Genomic DNA, 22,415 nt, shown 5'->3' with positions numbered 1-22,415 from the left:
AATGTCCGATCGGAGCGTGTTGTCGGAAATTCCGACCGTGTGTGGGCTCCATCAGACATTTTCCATCGGATTTTCCGACACACAAAGTTGGAGAGCAGGAGATAAAATTTTCCGACAACAAAATCCGTTGTCGGAAATTCCGATCGTGTGTACACAAATCCGACGGACAAAGTGCCACGCATGCTCAGAATAAATAAAGAGATGAAAGCTATTGGCCACTTACCCGTTTATAGTCCCGACGTACGTGTTTTACGTCACCGCGTTCAGAACGATCGGATTTTCCGACAACTTTGTGTGACCGTGTGTATGCAAGACAAGTTTGAGCCAACATCCGTCGGACAAAAACCTAGGATTTTGTTGTCGGAATGTCCAAACAAAGTCCGACCGTGTGTACACCCTATTACACTCCCTGCCTGGAGTTTGCTCACTCCCTGTGCCTGCGCGGGTTTCTTCCCACACTCCAATGGCATGCTGATAGGTTAAATGGCTTATATCTAAATTGGCCCTAGTATGTGAGTTAGAAACCTTAGAGTGTAAGCTTCTTGGGGCAGGGGCTGATGTGAATGTGCCAGGGTGGATTTGATTTAAATCACAATTTAAATCACTAGTAAAAAGGATTTAAATCAACTTGATTTTAAATCATAATTTTTAAAGAGCAACTGTCATCTCTGTCCCACAGCGGCTCCTCCTCTGATCTGCTGTTGTCTCACCGACAGTCTCATTTACTTTAATGGAATGGCTGGTAATACGGCAGAGACACAACAAGGTGAGGGTCGTGGTGCCAGCAGGTGAGTGGATGCCCGCTAACAGGTGCTGTCATGATGGATCTGAAATGACAGGTGCTCTTTAAATGTAAGGACTTATTCTTGCTGGTAGTTCGAATCTTTATTATTTGCAAACAATATGAAGGTTTCCTATTTAGAATAATAAGCTGTCAGGTTAGTAAAACAGCGGTATCAGAACCTATTCAATCAGTTTGTAGTGTACATAGATGTGCAAAACAACGGATAAAGAAATATTCCTGAACTTTGTTTATCTCATGGTTACTGTGAGATTGTGTGAACGCATCAATGCATGTTATCTCAGCTTGGATTCATTGAATGAGTTTACCAAAAATGTAAATATTGCAGAATATACAGCCTCATGCTACATAACTAAGCTCCATTTCATGCTGAATGAACTAAATTATTAATCTATCTTAAATAGAAAAATATATTTAGAAAGATTTTTACTCCCAAAGCATTTTATTAAAATCTGATAAAAATCAAAAAAATCCGATTTAAAAAAAAAAAAATCTGATTTATTTATTTTTTTCTTTAAAATCATTTTTATCCACCCTGGACTGTGCAATATATAGGTAAAATGCTGCGTAAATTGACAGCACTAATGTAAGTACCTGTAATAAATAAAATCAATTACAGTTGATGCCATGTGTCCTTTGTGCTGCTTTCCTCTCCTTTTAGTAGAAATCCTCCTCCTCTGATTCCCCCCCCCCCCCCCCAACCACAGCTGTCGTGATCTGGAGCAGTGTGGCAACCAACCAATCGGCTTCTATCCTTCATTTTGAAAGCTTAACTGAACAAGTTGAAGATATAAGCTGATTGGTTACTATGCACAGTTGCTCCAGTTTTGGCCTGCTCCAGTTTCAGTAAATGCACCCCTATTTGTGTATGATCCCTTTTAATAGTCAAATGATGCTGTATTGGGAAGCAGTACTGCTTTGGTCCATTGCATGGGTATAAAATGAAATCACACTGGTTCTAACTAACACAAGGCTTGCATAAGGCTTATATTACTTTCTGTATTTTTCAGGGAGATGCAGTACGGGATCTCATGTTGCGTTTTCTTGGTGAACAAGCAGCCTTGAAAAGACAGGTTCTCACCGCCAACTCGGTAGAGCAGACCTTCCTGGGGCTTAAACAGCTTCTTGTAAGTATCTGTTGTTTCTTACTGAACTCTTATACAGCCTGTTATGTAAAACTGTGCTATTCCCTGAAAATGTATTGTTCCTCTTGCAGTGGCTACTGTTGCTTTTACAGAGAACAGATTGAGTGTCTGTACTGCTATCCTGTCCCTCCATCCCAAGACATGGATGACCGAGTGTGGGGTGGAGGAACTTGATTGGCCTGCACAGAGTCCTGACCTCAACCGATAGAACACCTTTGGAATGAATTAGAGTGCAAACTGCGAGCCTGGTCTTCTCATCCACATTAGTGCCTGACCTCACAAATATGCTTCTGGAAGAATGGTCAAACATTCCCATAGACATACTCCTAAACCTTGTGGACAGCTTTCCCAGAAGAGTCGAAGCTGTTATAGCTGCAAAGGGTGGGCCAACTCAATATTGAACCCTACAGACTAAGACTGGGATGCCATTAAAGTTCATGTAAAGGCAAGTGTCCCAATACTTTTGACAATATAGTGTATGTTCACAATAGGTAAAAGACAGCACCTCAGTCCATATTTGGTGGAGTGATCTTCACTGATGTTGGTGTAGTACTAGGCAGTGGCTCACTATACATGGCTGGGCCGGCTGACAGCAACTCTGTTGCTGTTTGGCCCAGTGGATCACAGTGACGTATTCCCAGCAGAGCCTGTACTCCAGCCCACCACACTATATTTTCCTGTCAGCGCTTCACACATTTGGAGTGGGAGAAGCATGACCTGGCGGATAGAATGGGTAAGGCTGATGGTCTGCTGGACCAGCAAACTGATACTCCATGCCTCCCTTCCGTTGTCCGTCCCCCCCCCCCCCCGATGCTTCTACTGGCTCACCCGTGCGATCGGCGAGCCGGAGAAGGAATCTGTTGCTGTCGGAAGTTTACCATAGAGAATACAGAGTACCAGATGGTCCCCGGCAGTCTCTATGACTCTCGGAGGCCCGGGCGTGACTTTGACATCACGTCCGACCTGGCAGTTGTAAACACTGCCGTGAACTTGGCTGGAAAGCCGAGATCTCTTTTTTTTTTTTTTTTTTATCTTGGGCTTTCCAGCCTGGCAGAGAGATGTGGGGTCTTATTGGCTCCTCATCTCTTCATAAAGAGGACCTGTCATGACCTATTCCTAAAACATGGGATTAGAGCTACACGATTAGTCGTTAAAGAATCAGATCGTGATTCTTTCCCCCTTCACGATCTTAACAAAGCATTTTCTCGAATCGTCTTCCAGGGCAGCATCCGAGAGATAGGCTCCTCCTCCCTAAAACAGGAAACACATTAGTCCACCATTATAAATTTCACACTCTTACCTGTGTGCCTCAGTTGTTTGTGTTTCCTCCGGACCCACAGGAGCTGCAAGAACGTTTGTTATTTTATTTTCACCTGTCTCTGTGCTTGTTGCTGGAGACCCCCTGCCAGCATCCCATACAGCCCAAGGGGCTTTGGGAGGGCGAGCAGGCGCAGCACTGGGCAACATTGCTCAAAGCCTGAGATTTCGCCCCTACTGAGGGGTCTGCAATCATCCCCCCAGGCTGCAGGAGGACTCTGTCATCCCCACCCCATGCCGCTGTTAGGCCTGTGTATGCTTCCGCAAGCACCCCCCTCTGGCTTTCCGCAGAATCTGGAGCCCGCCAGGGGGGATGGATACATGCATAGATGGGCGCCCCCCCCCCCCGCCGCCGCCGCCCGCTGCCGAAAACCTCAGCAGCAGAGGGTCTAGCAGGGAGGGTTTTGCACCTTCTAAATTAGGTCCCTGGTGGCTGCGGCTGTCCCCCCAAACGAATCCACCGCTCTCCGGGCGGCGCAGCAGCGTCCTCACCGCCACAGGCCGCTACAGGAAGTCGGGGGTGTACCAAGATGGCGCCGAGGAAGTTCCGCTTCCGGGTTGGCGGCCATTTTCCCGTAGTCTATCTACTGCGGAGATAGAGCAGGGACACCTAGGGGCGGGAAGTTTAAAAAAAAAAAAAAAAAAGAGAAAGAAAACAGAATACAAATAGCAAATTTGTTCAATGCTACCCTTCACTACCAGCACAGTTACTCTACAATACAGCGGCATGTGCAGGTGTGTCCACCAACCTGCACGGGGTCAGCCGGGGGCGGGGCCGGAGCTTATGCAGGAAGCAGATAAAAAGGCCTCTAAGCAGAGGATCCTGGTGGCTGATCATGTCTGACGCTTCCCCACCCTGCCCTGCAGATCCTGCAAATCAGGACAGCTCCAAGGTAAGCCAGAATATTCTTGAATTATCTCTGTCTTAACCTCTTTACTGCCTATCTACAGGCAGTCCCTTTGACCACCTAAACTCACGGGGTTTTTTTGTTCTCTATGCTCGCTTGCAGGCAAAGACCCCTGAGGAAAGGAAGGCTAAAGGCAAAACATGTGCCTCATGCAGCCACAGGCTTTCCCCAGATGGGAAAAAGCCCCTGTGTCAGAAATGCTTAGACAAAATGGTGGCAAAAGAATCACAGGGATTTTTGAAAGACCTGCTCAATTCTTTTAAGAAAGAAATTCAGAGCACCATGGCACTATGCATGACAGAATGTACAAAGGGCTCCAGCCCAAGAAGCCAAGAACGTTCCCGGTACACCAAACACTTAAAGACATAGTCAAAAAGGAATGGGAAGACCCAGAGAAAAAGCTTTTCATCCCCGCCACAATCAAACGCAGATACCCGTTTGCGGAAGCAGACACCAAAACCTGGGCTAAATGCCCCAAGGTGGATGCCTCTCTGGCAAAAATCACGAACAAATCGGACTTGGCTTTTGATGACGCAGGTACCCTCAGCGACCCCATGGACAAGAAAATAGAAGCTCTCCTGAAAAGGGCATGGGAAGCAGGGGCGGCAAACCGCTATTGCTTCCACCTGCACAGCCCGAACCTTGCTAATCTGGCTAACCCAGCTGCAAGATCTATTGGAGAACGACACACCCAGGGAGGAACTAATTAAAACCATCCCCACACTAACTAGAGCGGCAGCTTTCTTGGCAGATGCTTCAGCAGAAACTGTCAGAATATCCTCTAGGACCACGGCACTACTAAACTCGGCCCGCAGAGCCCTGTGGTTAAAATCCTGGGGGGGGGATGCACCTTCCAAGAACCGTTTATGTTGCATACCATTCACTGGAGACCTACTGTTTGGTCCCGAACTAGAAACAGTCCTGGATAGGACTGCAGCAAAAAATAAGGGGTGGGGGCGTGGCTTGGACATGGCTGGATAGAGACGTGCTTTTGCTGAGCTCCCGGCCGTCTCACCCCTACCCCGGCTATTCATGCTTAAATCCTAAACTATGTACTCTACTAAAAGGAGAACTACTAAGAAGAACAGCAGGCTGACCAAATCCACCCCTCAGCCACCCTCCTCAGGCGAACTTAGACGAAGATTTCAACTATCTCTCCTCGGCTCCCCGGAACTCAAGATGGCGGCGCAGCATGGAGAACGCTCAGGGAGACATGCAGCGAGCAGCTCCTCGTCACCGCACGGAGACACACAGGCGGCGGAGAGTTACGCCGGCTTCCCCACAGATCTCCGCCCGACTCTGGGCGAACACTCACAGCCTTCATCGTACTCAAGTGGAGTGGACTCGGAGCTGCGCGCTCTGCTACAAGCCCTGCCAACCAAAACGGACATTACAGCCCTCATTGCCACAGTGGAAGCAACACACCGCAGGGAGATGAATGCGGTACGAGCGGACGTCAGTAAGCTAACCTCCAGAGTGGAATCAGGAGAGAGCTCCTTAGCAGCACTAGAGCGTCGGATGTCAGCAATGGAAGACAGCCATGCCGCACAGAATACAGTACTGCAAGAACAACAGCTGAGACTGGAGGAAATGGAGGACCGGAGCCGCCGGAATAACTTACGTCTCCGGGGGCTCCCAGAAGCCACAGGACCTGAGGATCTGGCGGATACAGCGACCGCGATCTTCCGCAGCCTGCCAGGTATAGATTTACCAGAACGCATTGTCCTTGATAGGATCCATCGTGCACTAGGCCCCAAGCCAACCGACCCCCTGAGACCCAGAGACGTTATTTGCAGGTTACACCACTATGTGCATAAGGAACAGATCCTGCGTAAGGCTTGGGAAGCGGAGGATCCAGAACTAGACGGTGCCACGATCAAAATCTTTCCAGATCTATCCCGAGCCACACTGCAGAGAAGAGCGATCCTGAAACCATTGCTGGAAGTGGCCAGACGAAGAGGGGCTACCTATCGTTGGGGATACCCACTGTCAATTACATTCAGGAAAGATCAAAGATCCTTCACCCTACGCAATCCAGATGCCCTACCAGCCCTCTTCTCATTTCTGGACACAGAACCTGTGGATATCCCGAATTGGCTAGGCCCTCTCCCACGCGTGCCAGGGCGGATGCCCGCACAAAGCGTGGGGAACACTCTCCCACAGAGGCAACCAAGAAACCGCCGTCGATCCAGAGCTGCCTCTCCTGACGGCGCACGTGAGTCATGAAAACCTTTCTCTATCAACACCATACTTAATCACTGAGAGGTGATGATTGAGCTGTTTTGTTTCCCATTGTTTGGAGCGGTTTACTGCTATCATTTACCTCTTATCCCTAAAATGTGACGGTCATGCAGAGGTCAAGGACACACCTGAACTTGGTTAGACGAGGGACCACTCAATCTCACATGACCTTTGGGACGGCATTTAATTTCATTTTTCTTTTTCAGACCTAGGTGGCATTAACTTACTTACCACTAGAGACAATTTTCATTTAACATAAGCCACCCTTTTTGGGCAGGACACACCACAACTCGAGGTGACCATCCTAATCGGCGGACCCTCGAAGATAGCAGGCTTGGACACAGATATTCTATCTGAAGAGAACAGGCCCATCACAGATCAGGTATCCCTACCAGTGACTGGCAAGTTCACATGGATGATCCTTAACTCTGAGTAGACACTAGAGCAGAAATTGCATTAACAAATAAATACTATTGAACGTGTGCAATAAGAGAGCTGAGTAAGACCGACGACTCGCAGAGTCTGATTGTGGTGGCTCTTGGTGGGAATACCCAGGCTCTTGATTAGTGGGGCTATGGTGTACCCTCCAGGTAGACGTGACGCCCCACTGCAGGCTCTCTGAGAATCACGAGATGATGGTTATATAAGGATATATCAATGTGCTCATACAGACATGAAACATTATTAATATCTAGATCTGGACTTCGGAACAAATACAGATGTTATATCATCAAATGAGCTATATTGCTGTTTAAGTAGGTTTAGCATGGTACAGTCTTTTCAACTTAAAACTTAAGTAACTATCCATAGTGGATCGAGATGTTCATTCACCCACTTAGTTCTGTTATCCTGGTCAAATGTTTACTTTAAAAGATACTCAACAGTTTTTGTTTTGTTGTTTCTTCTCCTTTTGGTTATATATCTAGCTATGCTGGGGTGGGGGGGGGGGACGAACGGGAGTCTCACTGCCTTGGGCCTTGTCCTTCCTCTCTCCCATCTAGGTTAGCATACCCCCCCTAGGGGAGGACTTTAGGTCTCCTGGGGGTTGTGTGTGAAACATACTCCCCGATTTAATAGGGGTTGGGAAACGAGCGGGACACTAGGTTCTGCTTGTGCTTTTCTCCTTTTTCCGCTAACCCTCTCATTATTCTACTAGCTTTAATATCTTTTTCTATTCTCCATCTTTCCCTCCCTATATCTCCCTTCTACTGAACCCACCCCCCCCCTCCCAACCCTCCCCCCCCCCCCCCCCGCCATACTACAATATGGCAGTCAGCAAAATCAAAGTTATGTCCCTAAATGCAAAAGGGCTTAATATACCAGAAAAAAGACGTATGTTATTAAATGACTTAAAGAGAAACGATACAGACATAGCCTTTATCCAAGAGACACATTTTAAGACCAATCGACTGCCGTACCTACAAAACAGATACTTCCCGGTAACCTATCACTCAATGAATACGGAGGCCAAATCCAAAGGAGTATCCATCCTAATCTCCAGTAAGATCCCCTGGCAATTACAAAATTCCCAAATAGACCCGACAGGTAGATATATATTCCTCACAGGACTAATTGGTACAGTGAAGGTAACGTTAGCAACCATATATGCCCCTAACGAGCAACAAGCCACATTCTTGAGAGAAACTCTAGAGAAACTAACCGAGTTTAGGGAAGGCCAATTAATTATAGGAGGTGATTTTAACGCGCCGTTAATTCCTTCGGCGGACACATCTACGGGCAGAGCAGCGATCCCACCATGCCAACTTAAGCGAATAGCTAAGACACTACATCACTCCCAGCTAATCGATGTCTGGCGCCTACAACACTCCGGTGAACGTGATTTTACGTTTTACTCAAATGCGCATCAATTGTATTCCAGAATTGACTATTTTCTGATCCCCCACACTCAGCTACATGCTGTAGAACAAACCTCAATTGGAAATAGGACATGGTCAGACCACGCACCTATATTCCTCACCTATAGATTATCGGACACTACATCCCTGAGACACCGTTTTTGGCGTCTAAATGAAAGCCTCCTGCAGAACCCCGAAATACTGACTGAAGTGACTAGAACACTGGACCTGTACTTTAAAGAAAATGACCAACCAGACTGCGACCCGGGTATACTATGGGAAGCTCACAAAGTAGTCCTTAGAGGGATCTTTATATCCCATGGTGCTCGTATCAAAAAAGAAAGAAATGCACAACTGACCCAACTTTTACTAGAACTAGCTACCTTAGAAGCCAGACACAAACATGCCCCTACAAGGACCTCTGACCTGAATCTGACAACTGTCCGACGGAAAATTACAGACCTTTTACAATATAGAGCAAAAGCAGCCATACAAATATGCAATAAACAGATGTATGAGTCAGGAAATAAATGCGGGAAACTATTGGCTCAAATGGTTAAAACCCACAAATCTGCAACCTATATTCCACATATTTCTACTTCCAAGGGCAAAAAAGAGACTTTACCTGCACTAATTACTGAAGAATTTAGACAGTTCTACGCCAAATTATACAATCTACCACAATCAACTCCCTCCACTACTGAAATAGAGGAATATATAATGTCCTCTCAAATGGCATCCCTTTCTCCAGAAATCAGAACTGAACTGGATGAACCCATTACCCTAACAGAAGTCCAAAAAGCTCTAGGATCAATGAAACCAGGTAAAGCCCCAGGCCCTGACGGGTATACACTGTCGTATTATAAAAATCTCTTCCCCATACTAGGACCACGTATGGTCACTTTATTTAACAAGATAGGAGCAGGAGATACTTTTGCTGGAGAAACTCTTAGAGCCCACATCTCGGTGATACACAAAGAGGGGAAGGATCTGGCAGCCTGTGGTAGCTACAGACCAATATCACTGTTAAATCTCGATCTCAAGATTTATACTAAAATTCTGGCGACTCGGCTGGCACACCACCTCCAACAACTTATTCATCTAGACCAGGTGGGATTTATTCCCTCAAGGGAAGCTAGAGATAGTACTACAAAGGTGTTAAACTTACTACACATCACCAAATCTAGAAAAATCCCCTGTGTCTTTATTAATACTGACGCTGAAAAGGCGTTTGACCGCGTAAATTGGCAGTTTATGTTTGCGGTTCTCAAACATATAGGTCTAGGAGAAGTGATGCTCAGCCGAATAGCCGGTATATATTCAAACCCTACTGCACAGGTGAAAACGAATGGGGTCCTATCAGATCCCTTCTCAATTACGAACGGAACGAGACAGGGATGCCCCCTCTCTCCCCTACTCTTTGCCCTCTCATTAGAGCCCTTCCTATCCCAAATAAGATTAAACCCTGATATACAAGGAATATCGCTCGGTCCCATGCAACATAAGATTTCAGCCTACGCAGATGATTTGCTTTTCTCCCTAACCAACCCAGTGATCTCTATACCCAACCTCCTTAGAGAATTTGAAAGATACGGGAAATTATCAAATCTAAAAATCAACTTTTCAAAATCAGAAGCAATGGGAATCTCAGTACCAGCCTCTTGTCTTGCAAATTTACAATCAAGTTTTAAATTCAGATGGACTACTTCTGCACTGACTTATTTAGGTACGAAAATACCACCTGACCCAGCCCTTCTTTATGCCAGCAACTTCCCTCCCTTATTGTCTAGGACTAAAGTATTGATAGACGACTGGAATACTGGACTGCATTCCTGGTTTGGGCGGTGCAATCTCCTTAAGATGAGTATACTACCAAAATATCTGTACCTATTTCAAGCTCTACCAATTCATATACCCGCCGCATATCTCAAACAAGTACAAACTCTGTTCATGCGCTTTGTATGGGCACATAAAGCGCCGCGTATCCCAAGACAACAGCTTTCCAGACCAAAACTGTATGGTGGCATTGCGCTCCCAGACATCCGAAAATACTACCAAGCAGTCCACCTAAGCAGGGTAGTTGACTGGCAACGACATAAAGAAACTAAATTATGGGCACAAATAGAGCAACATCAGTCTACAATACCTCTTCAGACGGCGATATGGTGCTGGGACTCTCTCCCACTAGACCTGAAATCTCACCCCCTCATAGGCAATACTATTAAACAATGCTTACAAGCAACGTTACAAACCTCATTGACGACTAAAGAATCTCCATTAACCCCCATACTGGGAAACCCCAAATTTCTACCTGGAATCAATTCAAGACAGTTTCAGACACTGAGGGATTCTAATTATGTTAGAGCCTCACAATTCGTGCGACAAGACAAATGGCCTTCCATCCCAGAGTTAATGGACCCCGTAGGCCCATTCAAACTTGGATTCTGGAGTGCAGTACAAATGCACCATTTTCTCCAGACACTCCCAAACCCTGAATCATACACTAGGCCCTTAACTACATTTGAAGAATTATGCTCAGAGACAGAACCGTTATCACAGCTCCTATCTAAGATGTACGCTATTCTAAATACTCCCTCACAACCTCTCGACCTTCCATGCATTACAAAATGGGAAACAGACCTTCAAATCTCGTTCACGACAATACAGAGGCAGAATATGATTGCGCTCTCTCTCAAATCTTCAATATGCACTAAAATACAGGAGACGAACTATAAGCTCTTAACTAGGTGGTATTTAACACCTAGCCGTTTGCATATTATGTTCCCCGGTACATCAAAATACTGTTGGCGATGTCAGAAAGATGAGGGAACGCTACTGCACATATTCTGGTCCTGTACTAAGCTAAAGAACTTCTGGACTATGGTTCGCTCCATATCCCAGAGATTCACGAACTATCAGATTCCGAATGATCCTGCATTTTTTCTCCTCCATGTTTCCTCTATAACGCCCAAAAAATATAAAAAATCTATTCTGCGTCATTTAACAAATGCAGCTAAATCTTGCATTCCCGCCCTTTGGAAACCACAATCCCCACCGTCCATCTCGATGTGGCTACAGAAAGTAGAAAATATTAACACAATGGAAGATCTCATAATGACAGCTCAAAACAGGCAGGCAGTCTACCAAAAAACATGGACACTCTGGAACATGTTTAAGTATTCAGATGAAGGAAAAGCTCTTTTTGGGAACCTAAATTAATGATAACCCACAGCTTACTCAACATAGAATGCATCACTACGCTGACCACCTCCCCCCCTCAACTCTCCTCCCCCCTTTTCCCTCCCCCCCCACCCTACCCTCCTCCTTCTCTTGTTTTCATTTTCTTCCTATTACTTACTCTACCTTCTCTGTACTTCACGCTCTGGTTGTCGCCACCTAATTAAATCAAACAGTTTACATGTATAAGACATGAAACATAAATAGTTACCTAGACGGGTGTTGTATACATGTATCCTCAGGACTGGGGCTACGTGACAATAATACAGCATAATATGCACATCTTAGGAAGATCGGAAAACTAACAGAATCTGTTCAACAAATCTCTCAAACTGTCTTATACAATGTTTAGATGTAGTTTCGGGAGGCTGCGACCCCCACTATTTCTTTCGAATGTATTTCTTCATTCTCTGGGGCTCTACCCTTCTTGTGAAAACTAATAAAAATTATATTTGCAAAAAAAAAAAAAAATAAGGGGTTCCCTCAAACCAAGAAGAGACAAGGGAAGGCGCCCTTTCGGCATTTCAAGAAATTCAATAAGCCAGGGGCAAAAAAGCACTGGGGTCAACAAAACAAGAAAGGCAAAGGTGAATTCATCCTCAAGCCTAATACCCAAAAGAACAAAAAACAATGACTGCCTTCAGGTGGGGGGCAGATTGGCGGCTTTCTCCCACCAATGGGAGGGGATAACAGAAAACAAATTCATACTGCGCACCATAGCGGACGGTTACGCAATAGAATTCTCCAACCGCCCCCCAACCAAATACTTAGCGACCATGCTACCCAAGGACAGCAATCAAGCAAAGGTGTTTCTAGAATCCCTACAGAAACTATTAGATCAGAAGGTGATTTGTCACGTTCCCCAAGAGGAGGAACAAAAGGGCTTCTACTCACACATCTTCGCAAAAAGAAAACCATCAGGCAAACTAAGGCTGATACTAAACCTCAAACCACTCAACCGAGGAATAAGATACAAGAGATTCAGAATGGAATCTATCTATTCAATCAGGAACATCCTACCGCAGGAGACATTCATGGCAACACTAGACTTACAGGATGCCTACCTACATGTCCCCATAAGGAAGGATCACCAAAAGTTTCTAGGTTCGCAATCCAGGGGCCAGCAGCTACGCTGCACCTACAGTACACAGCTCTCCCCTTCGGAATCTCCTCAGCTCCAAGAATATTCTCAAAAATAATGGCGGAAGCGCTAAAAGGTCTAAGACAGGAGGGTATTGGAATAGTACCATACTTAGACGACCTCCTGTTCTTTGCGGACTCAGCAGCAATCCTAGAAAACAACCTGCGCAAGAGTATGATCTATCTGCAAAACCTGGGATGGTTAATAAACGCAGAGAAATCGCAAATGATCCCAAGCCAGAGAGTAGTGTACCTGGGATACGTGCTGGACTCCAGACTGTCAAAAATTTTCCTAACAAAGGAAAAAGATGTAAAAATGACACAAGCAATTACGTCCCTGCTAAGGAACCATTCCACAACGATCAGGCACGGAATGTCCGTACTAGGACTGATGACGTCTTCCATTCCAGCCATCACCTGGGCACAAATTCACATGCGACCCTTACAGAACTACATTCTGTCCCAATGGGATGGCAGGCAAGCATCCCTAGAAAAATCCATTCCCGTCCCCGCCACAGTCAAACAAACACTCTACTGGTGGCTCAACCCACTTCGGGTCATCGAGGGGCGCAGATGGGCTCAAGTCAATCCAGTCAGCATCACCACCGATGCAAGCGCCCTAGGATGGGGAGCCCACATGGAAGGGCGGTTCTCGCAAGGGAAATGGACACCCAAATGGGCACAAGCCTCCTCAAACTTGAGAGAGCTGAAAGCTGTGGGGGAAGCGCTAAAAACCTTCAAGCCAGCATTACAGGGGAAGGATGTAAAGATACAATCAGACAACGCAACGACAGTCGCATACCTAAACAGACAAGGGGGCACAAAATCCCAAAAACTGATGAGACTGACACAATCTATCCTACTGTGGACAGAAGTGAACATAAGATCGATATCCGGTATTTCATCTAAAAGGAACAGACAATACAGTGGCAGATTTCCTGAGCCGGAAAACGATAAAACACACGGAATGGTCGCTAAACCAAACAACCTTCACTCAAATCACCCAGAAGTGGGGAATACCCGAAGTAGACCTATTTGCTTCCAGGGCGAACGCAAAATCTCCGATATTTTTCTCCCTGGACCCTACAGATGGCAACAGCGGGGTGGATGCTTTCAACCAAAACTGGAAATGGCATCTGTGCTATGCATTCCCTCCAACTGCCATAATCCCAAAAGTAATCCAAAAAATCAAGGCAGAGAAAACAACAGTGATACTAATAGCACCACACTGGCCCCAGAGAGCATGGTTCAGTCATTTAAAAAATCTCAGCATACAACCTCAGCTGACACTGACGGACCGCCCGGATCTACTGTCACAAGGCCCAGTCAACCATCCGAACCACAAAATCTTGAAGCTCTCGGCTTGGTTACTGAGAGGGTAAAACTCCAGAACAAAGGCCTGTCAGACAGAGTAATCAACACCATCTTAAACAGCAGAAAGCCGGTAACGAGAGCCATCTATGAGAAAATAAGGAAAAAATTTGTTTCTTGGTACGAAGACAGACCAATCTCCAACGGTGGGATAATTCCAATAGTTTTGGACTTCCTACAAGATGGTGCAGACAAAAACATATCACCAAGTACCCTGAAAGTACAAGTTGCAGCACTTTCCTCGGTCATGGATACTAGACTAGCGGAAGACCCGCTGATAAGACGATTCCTCATAGCTCTTAAAAGATCCAAACCAGCCAAATTGTACAAAACTCCCACCTGGGACATGGGCACAGTACTTAAGGGCTTTCTTTCCCCTCCGTTTGAACCTATCGAGGACAGCTCAGACAAAAACCTCACGTTAAAAACTGCGCTCCTTCTGGCCTTAGTATCCGCCAGAAGAGTGAGTGAGATCCAAGCTCTATCTTCAATAGAACCATACTGTCTAATACATCTGGACAAGATAATTCTCTCTCCAGATCCGGCCTTTCTACCCAAGGTCTCTTCTACATTTCACAGAACCCAAAACATCGTCATACCCTCACTTCCAACAACCATGGATAGTAGGAAAAGAAACATTTACAGCAAACTTGATGTAAGGAACACGCTCATAGCGTATCTCGAAAGAACAAAAGAATGGCGTAGAACGACCTCCCTCTTCATCCTCTATGCAGGAATCAACAGAGGGAAACAAGCTTCAAAAAGCACCATCAGCAGATGGATAAGGATGGCCATACAGATTACCTATAAGGCACAGAATCTCACTCCACCTAGTGAAATCAGAGCGCACTCAACTAGAGCCTGGGCAACCTCGGCCGCAGAGAAAGCAGGGGCAACTCCGGAGCAGATCTGCAGGGCAGCGACATGGTCGAGCTTCAGTACTTTCGCTAAGCACTACCGCATAGACCAGCTGTCTGACCAAGACCAAGCATTTGGTCGTAAAGTGCTCCAGTCTCTAACCCCACCCTAGTAAGTATTGCTTGATATATCCTCTCGGATGCTGCCCTGGAAGACGATTCGAGAAAACAGAGTTAGGTACCTGGTAACTCTTTTTCTAAGAAGTCTTCCAGGGCAGCACTAGTTCCCACCCTTGAAACAACAAAAACCAGGTACAGAGGGGGAGCTTGCAGCTTACAGGGAATTCCTTCGGTGCTTTAACATAACTGAGGCACACAGGTAAGAGTGTGAAATTTATAATGGTGGACTAATGTGTTTCCTGTTTTAGGGAGGAGGAGCCTATCTCTCGGATGCTGCCCTGGAAGACTTCTTAGAAAAAGAGTTACCAGGTACCTAACTCTGTTTTCCGATTCAATGCAGAATTCTCTATTCACAGCTGTCTAAAAAAACAAACCAAACAAAAAAAAAACAGGCAGCCTGCCAAGTTTATGACAACATTAGCGAGGGTTATACCCCTGTCCCATTTTTTTTTTTTTTTTGCCACCTCTGAACCTTTGGGGAAATTTTGTCTTCACTTTCTGTCCCATAGCCAATACAGGAAGTGAAAGAAAACCCCTCCAACGTGAGGGAATCCCAGGTTGTCACCGGAACTGATGTCCCCATTGGAAGGTTTCCCCAATATTATTGTTTCTGTATCAACACAAGATTTTCTTTTACTTTCACTTTTGATGAGAACTGTAAACAGGACAAATTGAGAGGGTGAATCCTCCTAATGGGGGACACAGGCCGCAATAAAAACTGACAGGTGTTCTAATCCCTTCCCACTCTCCAAAATTAAAGAAAAGAATGTTTTGCTTTTTATTTACACTTTAAACTTTTTTAGACCTAAAGCTGGTGCTCTATCAGATTACTGTTACCCATCAGATCGTGTAACGGAAGTGACATTACGACTAAAACATTCTTCCTGTGCATGCGCTTTGCGTTTCAACATGCTATGCGTTCCAAATCTTTCATGATCTGATGGGTAGCAGTAACATGATAGAACACCCATGCGGACATGTTACTACACCCAGCTACGTCTTGAAAATCGGAGTAATTTTAGTAATAAAGTGAGCGTATGTAAATAAATATAGTATATTGACATCTGTGATGCTGTTACATTTTGAAAGAAGCTAGACGTCAGCAGTAGGAAGGTAGCAGAGGCCATGTTGGTACACCCCGCGCTGCTCAGCGCTAAACCTTTAGGCTTTCAAAATGAAACACCCAAACTGCATCACAGATATCAATATACTATATTTATTTATATACGCTCACTTTATTACTAAAATGACTCTGAAATTTTAAGACGTAGCTGGGTGTAGTAAGATGTCCACATGGGTGTTCTATCAGATTATCGCTACTCGTCAGATCGTGAAGTGTTTGGAACTCATGGCGCCATGGAACATATAGCGCATGCGCAGTAAGTATTTTTTGGTCGGAACATCACTTCCGTTACGCGATCTAACGGGTAGCTGTAATATGATAGAACAATGGCCATACATGGTTCAAATCCCCGCTAGTTCAGCTGGAACTGGCCAAGATTCTAACCGTTAATGGGCAGGCTGAATGTACCAAGTTGATCGATCAACTTGGGTACAACCAGCCTGACGGATGCTATAGCCGCTAGCAATAATCACTGTCTTCTCCCGGCAGGGACAGCTTCCACCACCTGCCCCTGTCCCACCGCCAGAAAAGACAATTGCTGATTACCCTGTCAGCACTGTCTCTATTGATGGGGGAATCGTGCAAATTTTCTTTCCTGCAACCCGTGGTTGCAGGAAGTACATTTGCACAGTGTATGGCCCGCCTAATTCCTCAAAGGCTCTTTTGAGCTCTGTTTGTTTCTCTGTAAAGCAGGCCATAGGTTATGCAATTGTCTTTCCTGCAACAACCACAAGACAATCACTCGATTCCCTCATTAACACTGCCCACAGTGCTATTGTGTTCTTCCGGCGGGGGCGTAGGAATCAGGGAACCTTCCCTGCCGAGAGAATGCTGTGATTACTGCTAGTGGCTATAGCCACTGGCAATAATCGCATGCTAAAAATCTGACATGCTGGTTACTCACGACTCAGAGCAGCGTTTTTAATATTTTATAGCTCGGTGTTTATAGGTTGACTTGGGTACAAACAGCCTGCCTATAGATGGATCGACTCTCGGCCAGTCCCTGCTGAATAAGCTGAGATTTGATCCATCTATGGTTGGCTTAAAGCGGGAGTCCGGCGACCAATCCTTTTTTTTTTTTTTTTTTTTTTTTTTTTTAGGTCACTGAGACACTTTGCTAATTCCAAAATAATACTCACAGTTTGGGTGTAATATTTCCGCCTCTGTCTGTTTTCGTACGGAAGAATAACTTTAAAAATGTGATGCTGGCTGTTTCCATCTTGCTTGTGGGCATGTGAAGCCCACAAGCATTGATTTCCTGGATGTGGTGAATGCTGTTCGTTCACAGCTTGTTCACAAGCATGATCATTGTTCCCACACTGAATCTTGGGAAGCCTGACACTAAGCTCCCAGGAGACACTGCGGCGCCGGGGAAAGGCAGTAAACACGCCTACTCCCATGGGAGGAGAGACAGGAAGTGCCACAATAAAGTACAATATAAAGGTAATTACAGCAATAAAAAAAAATTTGTGCGGCATTTGAACATCTATGCAATTAACTGAAGGGGGTAAGATTAAGTTAAAAATTTTAGTGGAACCCCGCTTTAAGGCTCGATACTAGTACTTGTAGGCACTTTATTCAGAGGTAAATAGCAAAAAAAATAAAAAAATCAGCATATGGGGTTTGGAGTATATTCAAAGCTAGCAAGGTATCATTGTTTAAAGTCCAGTTTCAACTTCACTCTCTGCAGGATTTTCATGTAAATCCAGGGCAGATCTCTAAGGAGACACTGTGGGTTCAAGGAAGTAGGTTGAATAACCATTGATGTCATCTGCTCAGAAGAGGTGTAGAGCAATTGTTTCTCTGGAGGACAGCACTGGTGATTGGGTGAACATTACAGCGAGAGCTGCCTTTATTTTAACAAAGACTTGGGGATTAACATACAAAATAACACCGTAGTCTAGTCCATCACATCAAAGTATTTGTCTTTGTTGGACACTTTCACAGTTTTGCAGGTGTCAAGCTTGGAAGCACGGCATATTGCATAGTTCAGGTGCCTGATGCATTTGGTAAGGATTTCCCTTGTGTTCACCATTAGTTTACACAAGAAGGAACTACGGTAGAGAATATAGTAGCGTACCTTCAGCCTTGTTCATCCTATAAATGTCCTTCTAAATCCACTGGTACTCTTAGTTCTCCTTATTATTATTATTATTATCATCATTCTAAAATATTAAAGCAAAGAACTTGTAACCTGCAGTATGTGTTTCTGGCTTTTGTTCGTCTATGTATAGAGCTGGATGTATAGTATATAGAGCTGGATGTGCTGTGTCTGTTCTCAGTAAACACCGAGCTATAAAATATTAAAAATGCTGCTTTGAGTCGTGAGTGCATCTGGGTATACAGTGACCTGAATTCAATGTTTACTGTATTAGTGTGAGGCTCACTGCTGTGAATAAACATCATCCATTTATTTGTTCTGCGCCCTATTTTTTTTTTTTTTCCTCTCGTCTTGTCTAGTGTGCACAGAGTCCCGCTGCGTTTTATACACTCATTCATAATCCAGAGGCAGCTTCAAGATTTTCCTGAGTGTGTATTGAAATACAGCCGTCATTACATCTGGCGTGCTACTTTGACTCCTCTGTTTGGCCTTATTAGGCTTGCTGTCATTTTTAATCATTCGGGCTAAGAAGATCTCGCTTATCAAATAAAGTTATTAAACCACATTTGTGAACTAATTGAACCTGATCTGCCACATTGTAAAATATGTATTTTGACGTTTGACCTGCCAATATTCTGTATTAGATCTCGTTTGATCCTCATCCGTTGAGGAAAACTAATGCACAGATTAAAAAGTATGTGGGAAACCAAAGAGAGCCGCCAATACTCTAGTCTCATGACAGACTCGACGTCTTCATTTCCTAGCAGGGTCCATTCTTTCTAGGCATCTGCCTGGAGCAACTGCTAGTTAAAAAAGAGAATGCTGCAAATGTGCTGCATGCCTGTAATATTATCACTCAGAAAATATTAATAATTTTTGTATCACTGAAATTGTAAATTACCAAAATTGTTACTTTTGGCCCTTTGTGGTACATTGGTTCTCTGATCTCCTTTTCTTGTGGATTATAACCCCAACTTGTCTTCTGGGTTCTGCTCTTTGCTTATATATTGCCTGTCTAGACCCCTACTTATGCTATAATGGCACCCTGACCAAAATTGCTTGCGGGCCTCTGTTTTGCCTCGGTTTGGGTTATCTGCATGGAGATCAATTGTCGCCAGTATATCAAACCTGAGGACCACAACCTAAGACTTTTTGGCAAGAGCCCCCACAAGGAGATGTGGGTTTCTCTGCAGCAAAGACCTATGGTTCTTAGTTGTTGCATCTCAGGGAGTCTATGCAGTCTGTTGGCTACACGTAAGTTAAACTGTGAAATTGTAATTTCATGTAAACAGAAATTTTTTATGTTTTCTGTGGGTTCATTTGGCATGAATTGCTGTCTGGGTTCTTGGATCTCTTGATAACAGAGATATACCCACCACAGTTCTTATATCTTCCCCTTCCAGGGCCAGCAAAAAAGCCAATCAGGTGAACCTCCCTTGTCTTGCTGATGTATAATAAAATTATTTGGGAAAGCCAAATAAAACAGCGAGTCTCCATTTGAATAGCAGGTGGGGAGGGTAGAAACTTAAATAAAGAGAGAAAGTGCCTATGGAAGATATATGAAGCCAACCGATGATTCAACCACCAATCGAAATATGAAATTCATCCAAAAAAATCCAAAACCAAAAATGAAATATATTGCAGCTAACTGATCCTTAGATGTGATAGCTGCATCAGTTTTTCTTTTTTTTTTTTTTAGGTTTTTTTCCCCCTCCCCCCTCTATTTTCACTTGGGGATCTGGCCAGTAACCTATCTCCTGTATTAGTGAGACACCACTCTTAATGAAGGAGCCCAGGGGGCACTATTGGACAGCAACAAGGTCAGTCTCGGGGGAGGACGTGTAGTACTAGCATATTTCAGGTAGAACTATGGGCATTTTGGATAGAATAAGGGAGGGTTATAACCCCTTTCAGATTATTTTTATTTTTTTGTGTTCCATTGGGGAGATTTACCCCCTGTCCCATAGCCAGAACAGGACATGAGAGGAAATCCTGCAAATTAAAGGAATTCTTTGGGGTCCCCTGGGTCACCAGAACTAAAGACGTCCCTGGAAGATTTCCCCTCTATTACTTTTTTATAGACAACCCAAAATTTGTGATTTTCTTTACCTTCAATAATATTGGTCAACAGGACTAATAGAGAAGGTGAATCTCCCTAATGGGGGCACAAACAGCATTAAAAACTAACAGGTGTTCTAATCCTTCTCCACTATATCCAAAACTAAAAAAAAAAAATATTTAGCCTTTAGTTATACCTTAACTACCATATTTATCGGCGTATAACACGCACCTCAAGTTTAGGAGAGAATTTTAAGGAAAAAAACTTTTAGGAGGGAAGTTTAAGGAAAAAAAAACTTACATTAAAATGCCCATCAATGCAGCCTTATCGTGTCCATCTGCAGCCTTGTTAGTGTCATTGCAGCCTTTTCAGTGTCAGTGCAGCCTTGCCCCAGTGTCCATTGCAGCCATGTCAGTGCAGCTTTGCCCCAGTGCAGCCTTGTCAGTGCAGCCTTGTCAGTGCAGCTTTGCCCCAGTGGTCAGTGCAGCCTTGTCAGTGCAGCTTTGCCCCAGTGGTCAGTGCAGCCTTGCCCCCAGTGTCCATGCTTGGACAGATCGCCGCCGACATACACATAGCATGTAGTTTTTTAAATATGGCGCCGCGGAGTTCGGAGGGACTCGGCGGAGCTGAACGAACGCCGCCGAGATACACATAGCCGAGTGTACTCGGCTCTTTCCGGTGCCGCTCACAGTCCCGCCCTATGATGGACATAACACAGGTCCAATGGCGGGACTGGGCGTGACTGTGAGCGGCGTCGGAAAGAGCCGAGAACACTCGACTATGTGTATCTCGGCTCCGCCCAGTCACTGTGATTTCGGCGGCACTCGTTCAGCTCTGCCGAGTCCCTCCGAACTCCGCGGCACCATATTTAAAACTACACGCTATGTGAATGTCGGCGGCGATCGAGCACAATTAGCGGGGATCGGCATATAACACGCACCGACTATTTTCCCCTGATTTTAAGGGGAAAAAAGTGCGTATTATACGCCGATAAATACGGTACTTGCCGCCCACGCTATAGCCGAAAGATGCACATCAGTGCCTCATTAGTGCTGCCTATCAGTGTCACCTACCAGGGCCCATCAGTGCCACCTATCAGTGCTCATTGGTGCTGTCTTATCAGTGCAGCCTATCAGTGCAGCCTCATCAGCGCACATCAATGAAGGAGGAAAAATTACCTGTTTTCAAAACTTTATAACAAACTATGAAACTTTTTTTTTTTTTTTCTAGTAACCCAGCAGTAATTAAATACCAGCAAAAGAAAGCTCTATTTGTGAAAAAAATGATAAAAATTTCATTTGAGTTCAATGTTGTGTAACAATGCTGAAAGCTGAAAATTGGTCTGGGCAGGAAGGGAGTTTAAGTGCCCCCCCCCTCCTAAGTGGGTAAAGGCTCAATGTTTTTTTACCTTCATGCATTCTATGAAGCCGCATCCAATTTGCATAAGTGTGAACCCAGCCTGATACATGCTGGAGAGTTTGTTCTTTTGAAAAACAGAATTACTGTCTGGATCACCAAACTAATAAAGCCATCACATCTAAAGATTGGTAAGCTGCAATATAATAAATGTTTCCTTTTGGGTTTAATACCACTTTAAATCAAACCTGTTTTGGATTTAGTTTATATTGTAGCAGTAAAAAGCTTGTGATTTCATATTTGACAGTTGACCTAATGTAAAGGAAAGCAATGTGTAAGACCTCAGAGGATGTGTAATTCAAACATTGATGGGCAGACCTCATACCAGATTTTTTTTTTTTTTTTTTCCCCCTTTTTGCTGTACATGACTAACCATAAAATAGCGGATGCAAGCATTGGACTCGATTTTTCAAGGAAAAACGTCTTATATGTGCTTGAGATGTGTTCACATTACATTCCTTTTAACCTTGCATTGAGAAAGAAATGCAATGCATGGCAAGATCAACAAATAATAAAAAGAGAGCACTTCCCCATTCACTGCTGCAAAAATGCCTTGAATACACGTCCGAAGTAGAACACACATGGCCTGTGTATTAACCCTTAGTAGAGTGGCCTGTTCACTAGAAAACAAAAACATTGCTTGCCAAATTCCTCCACCATGG

The 22,415-nt window shown here is 44.6% G+C and overlaps 1 protein-coding gene across 1 annotated transcript in view; it reads left to right on the top strand.

Annotated features, from left to right (window-relative positions):
• The window catches only part of TRAPPC12 (trafficking protein particle complex subunit 12), a 184,641-nt gene that overhangs the window by 8,899 nt on the left and 153,327 nt on the right, over positions 1-22,415 (top strand). Inside the window, exon 3 of the mRNA XM_073625427.1 lies at positions 1,813-1,929. Within this exon, the coding sequence (XP_073481528.1) occupies positions 1,813-1,929 (117 nt within the window). The remainder of the gene's footprint in view (positions 1-1,812; positions 1,930-22,415) is intronic.

The sequence above is a fragment of the Aquarana catesbeiana genome, linkage group LG04, assembly GCF_042186555.1.
Source record: "Aquarana catesbeiana isolate 2022-GZ linkage group LG04, ASM4218655v1, whole genome shotgun sequence".
In the NCBI taxonomy this organism is placed as follows: Eukaryota; Metazoa; Chordata; class Amphibia; order Anura; family Ranidae; genus Aquarana; species Aquarana catesbeiana.
Note: the sequence above shows the minus strand (reverse complement) of the source record. Positions and strands in the feature narration are given on the sequence as shown.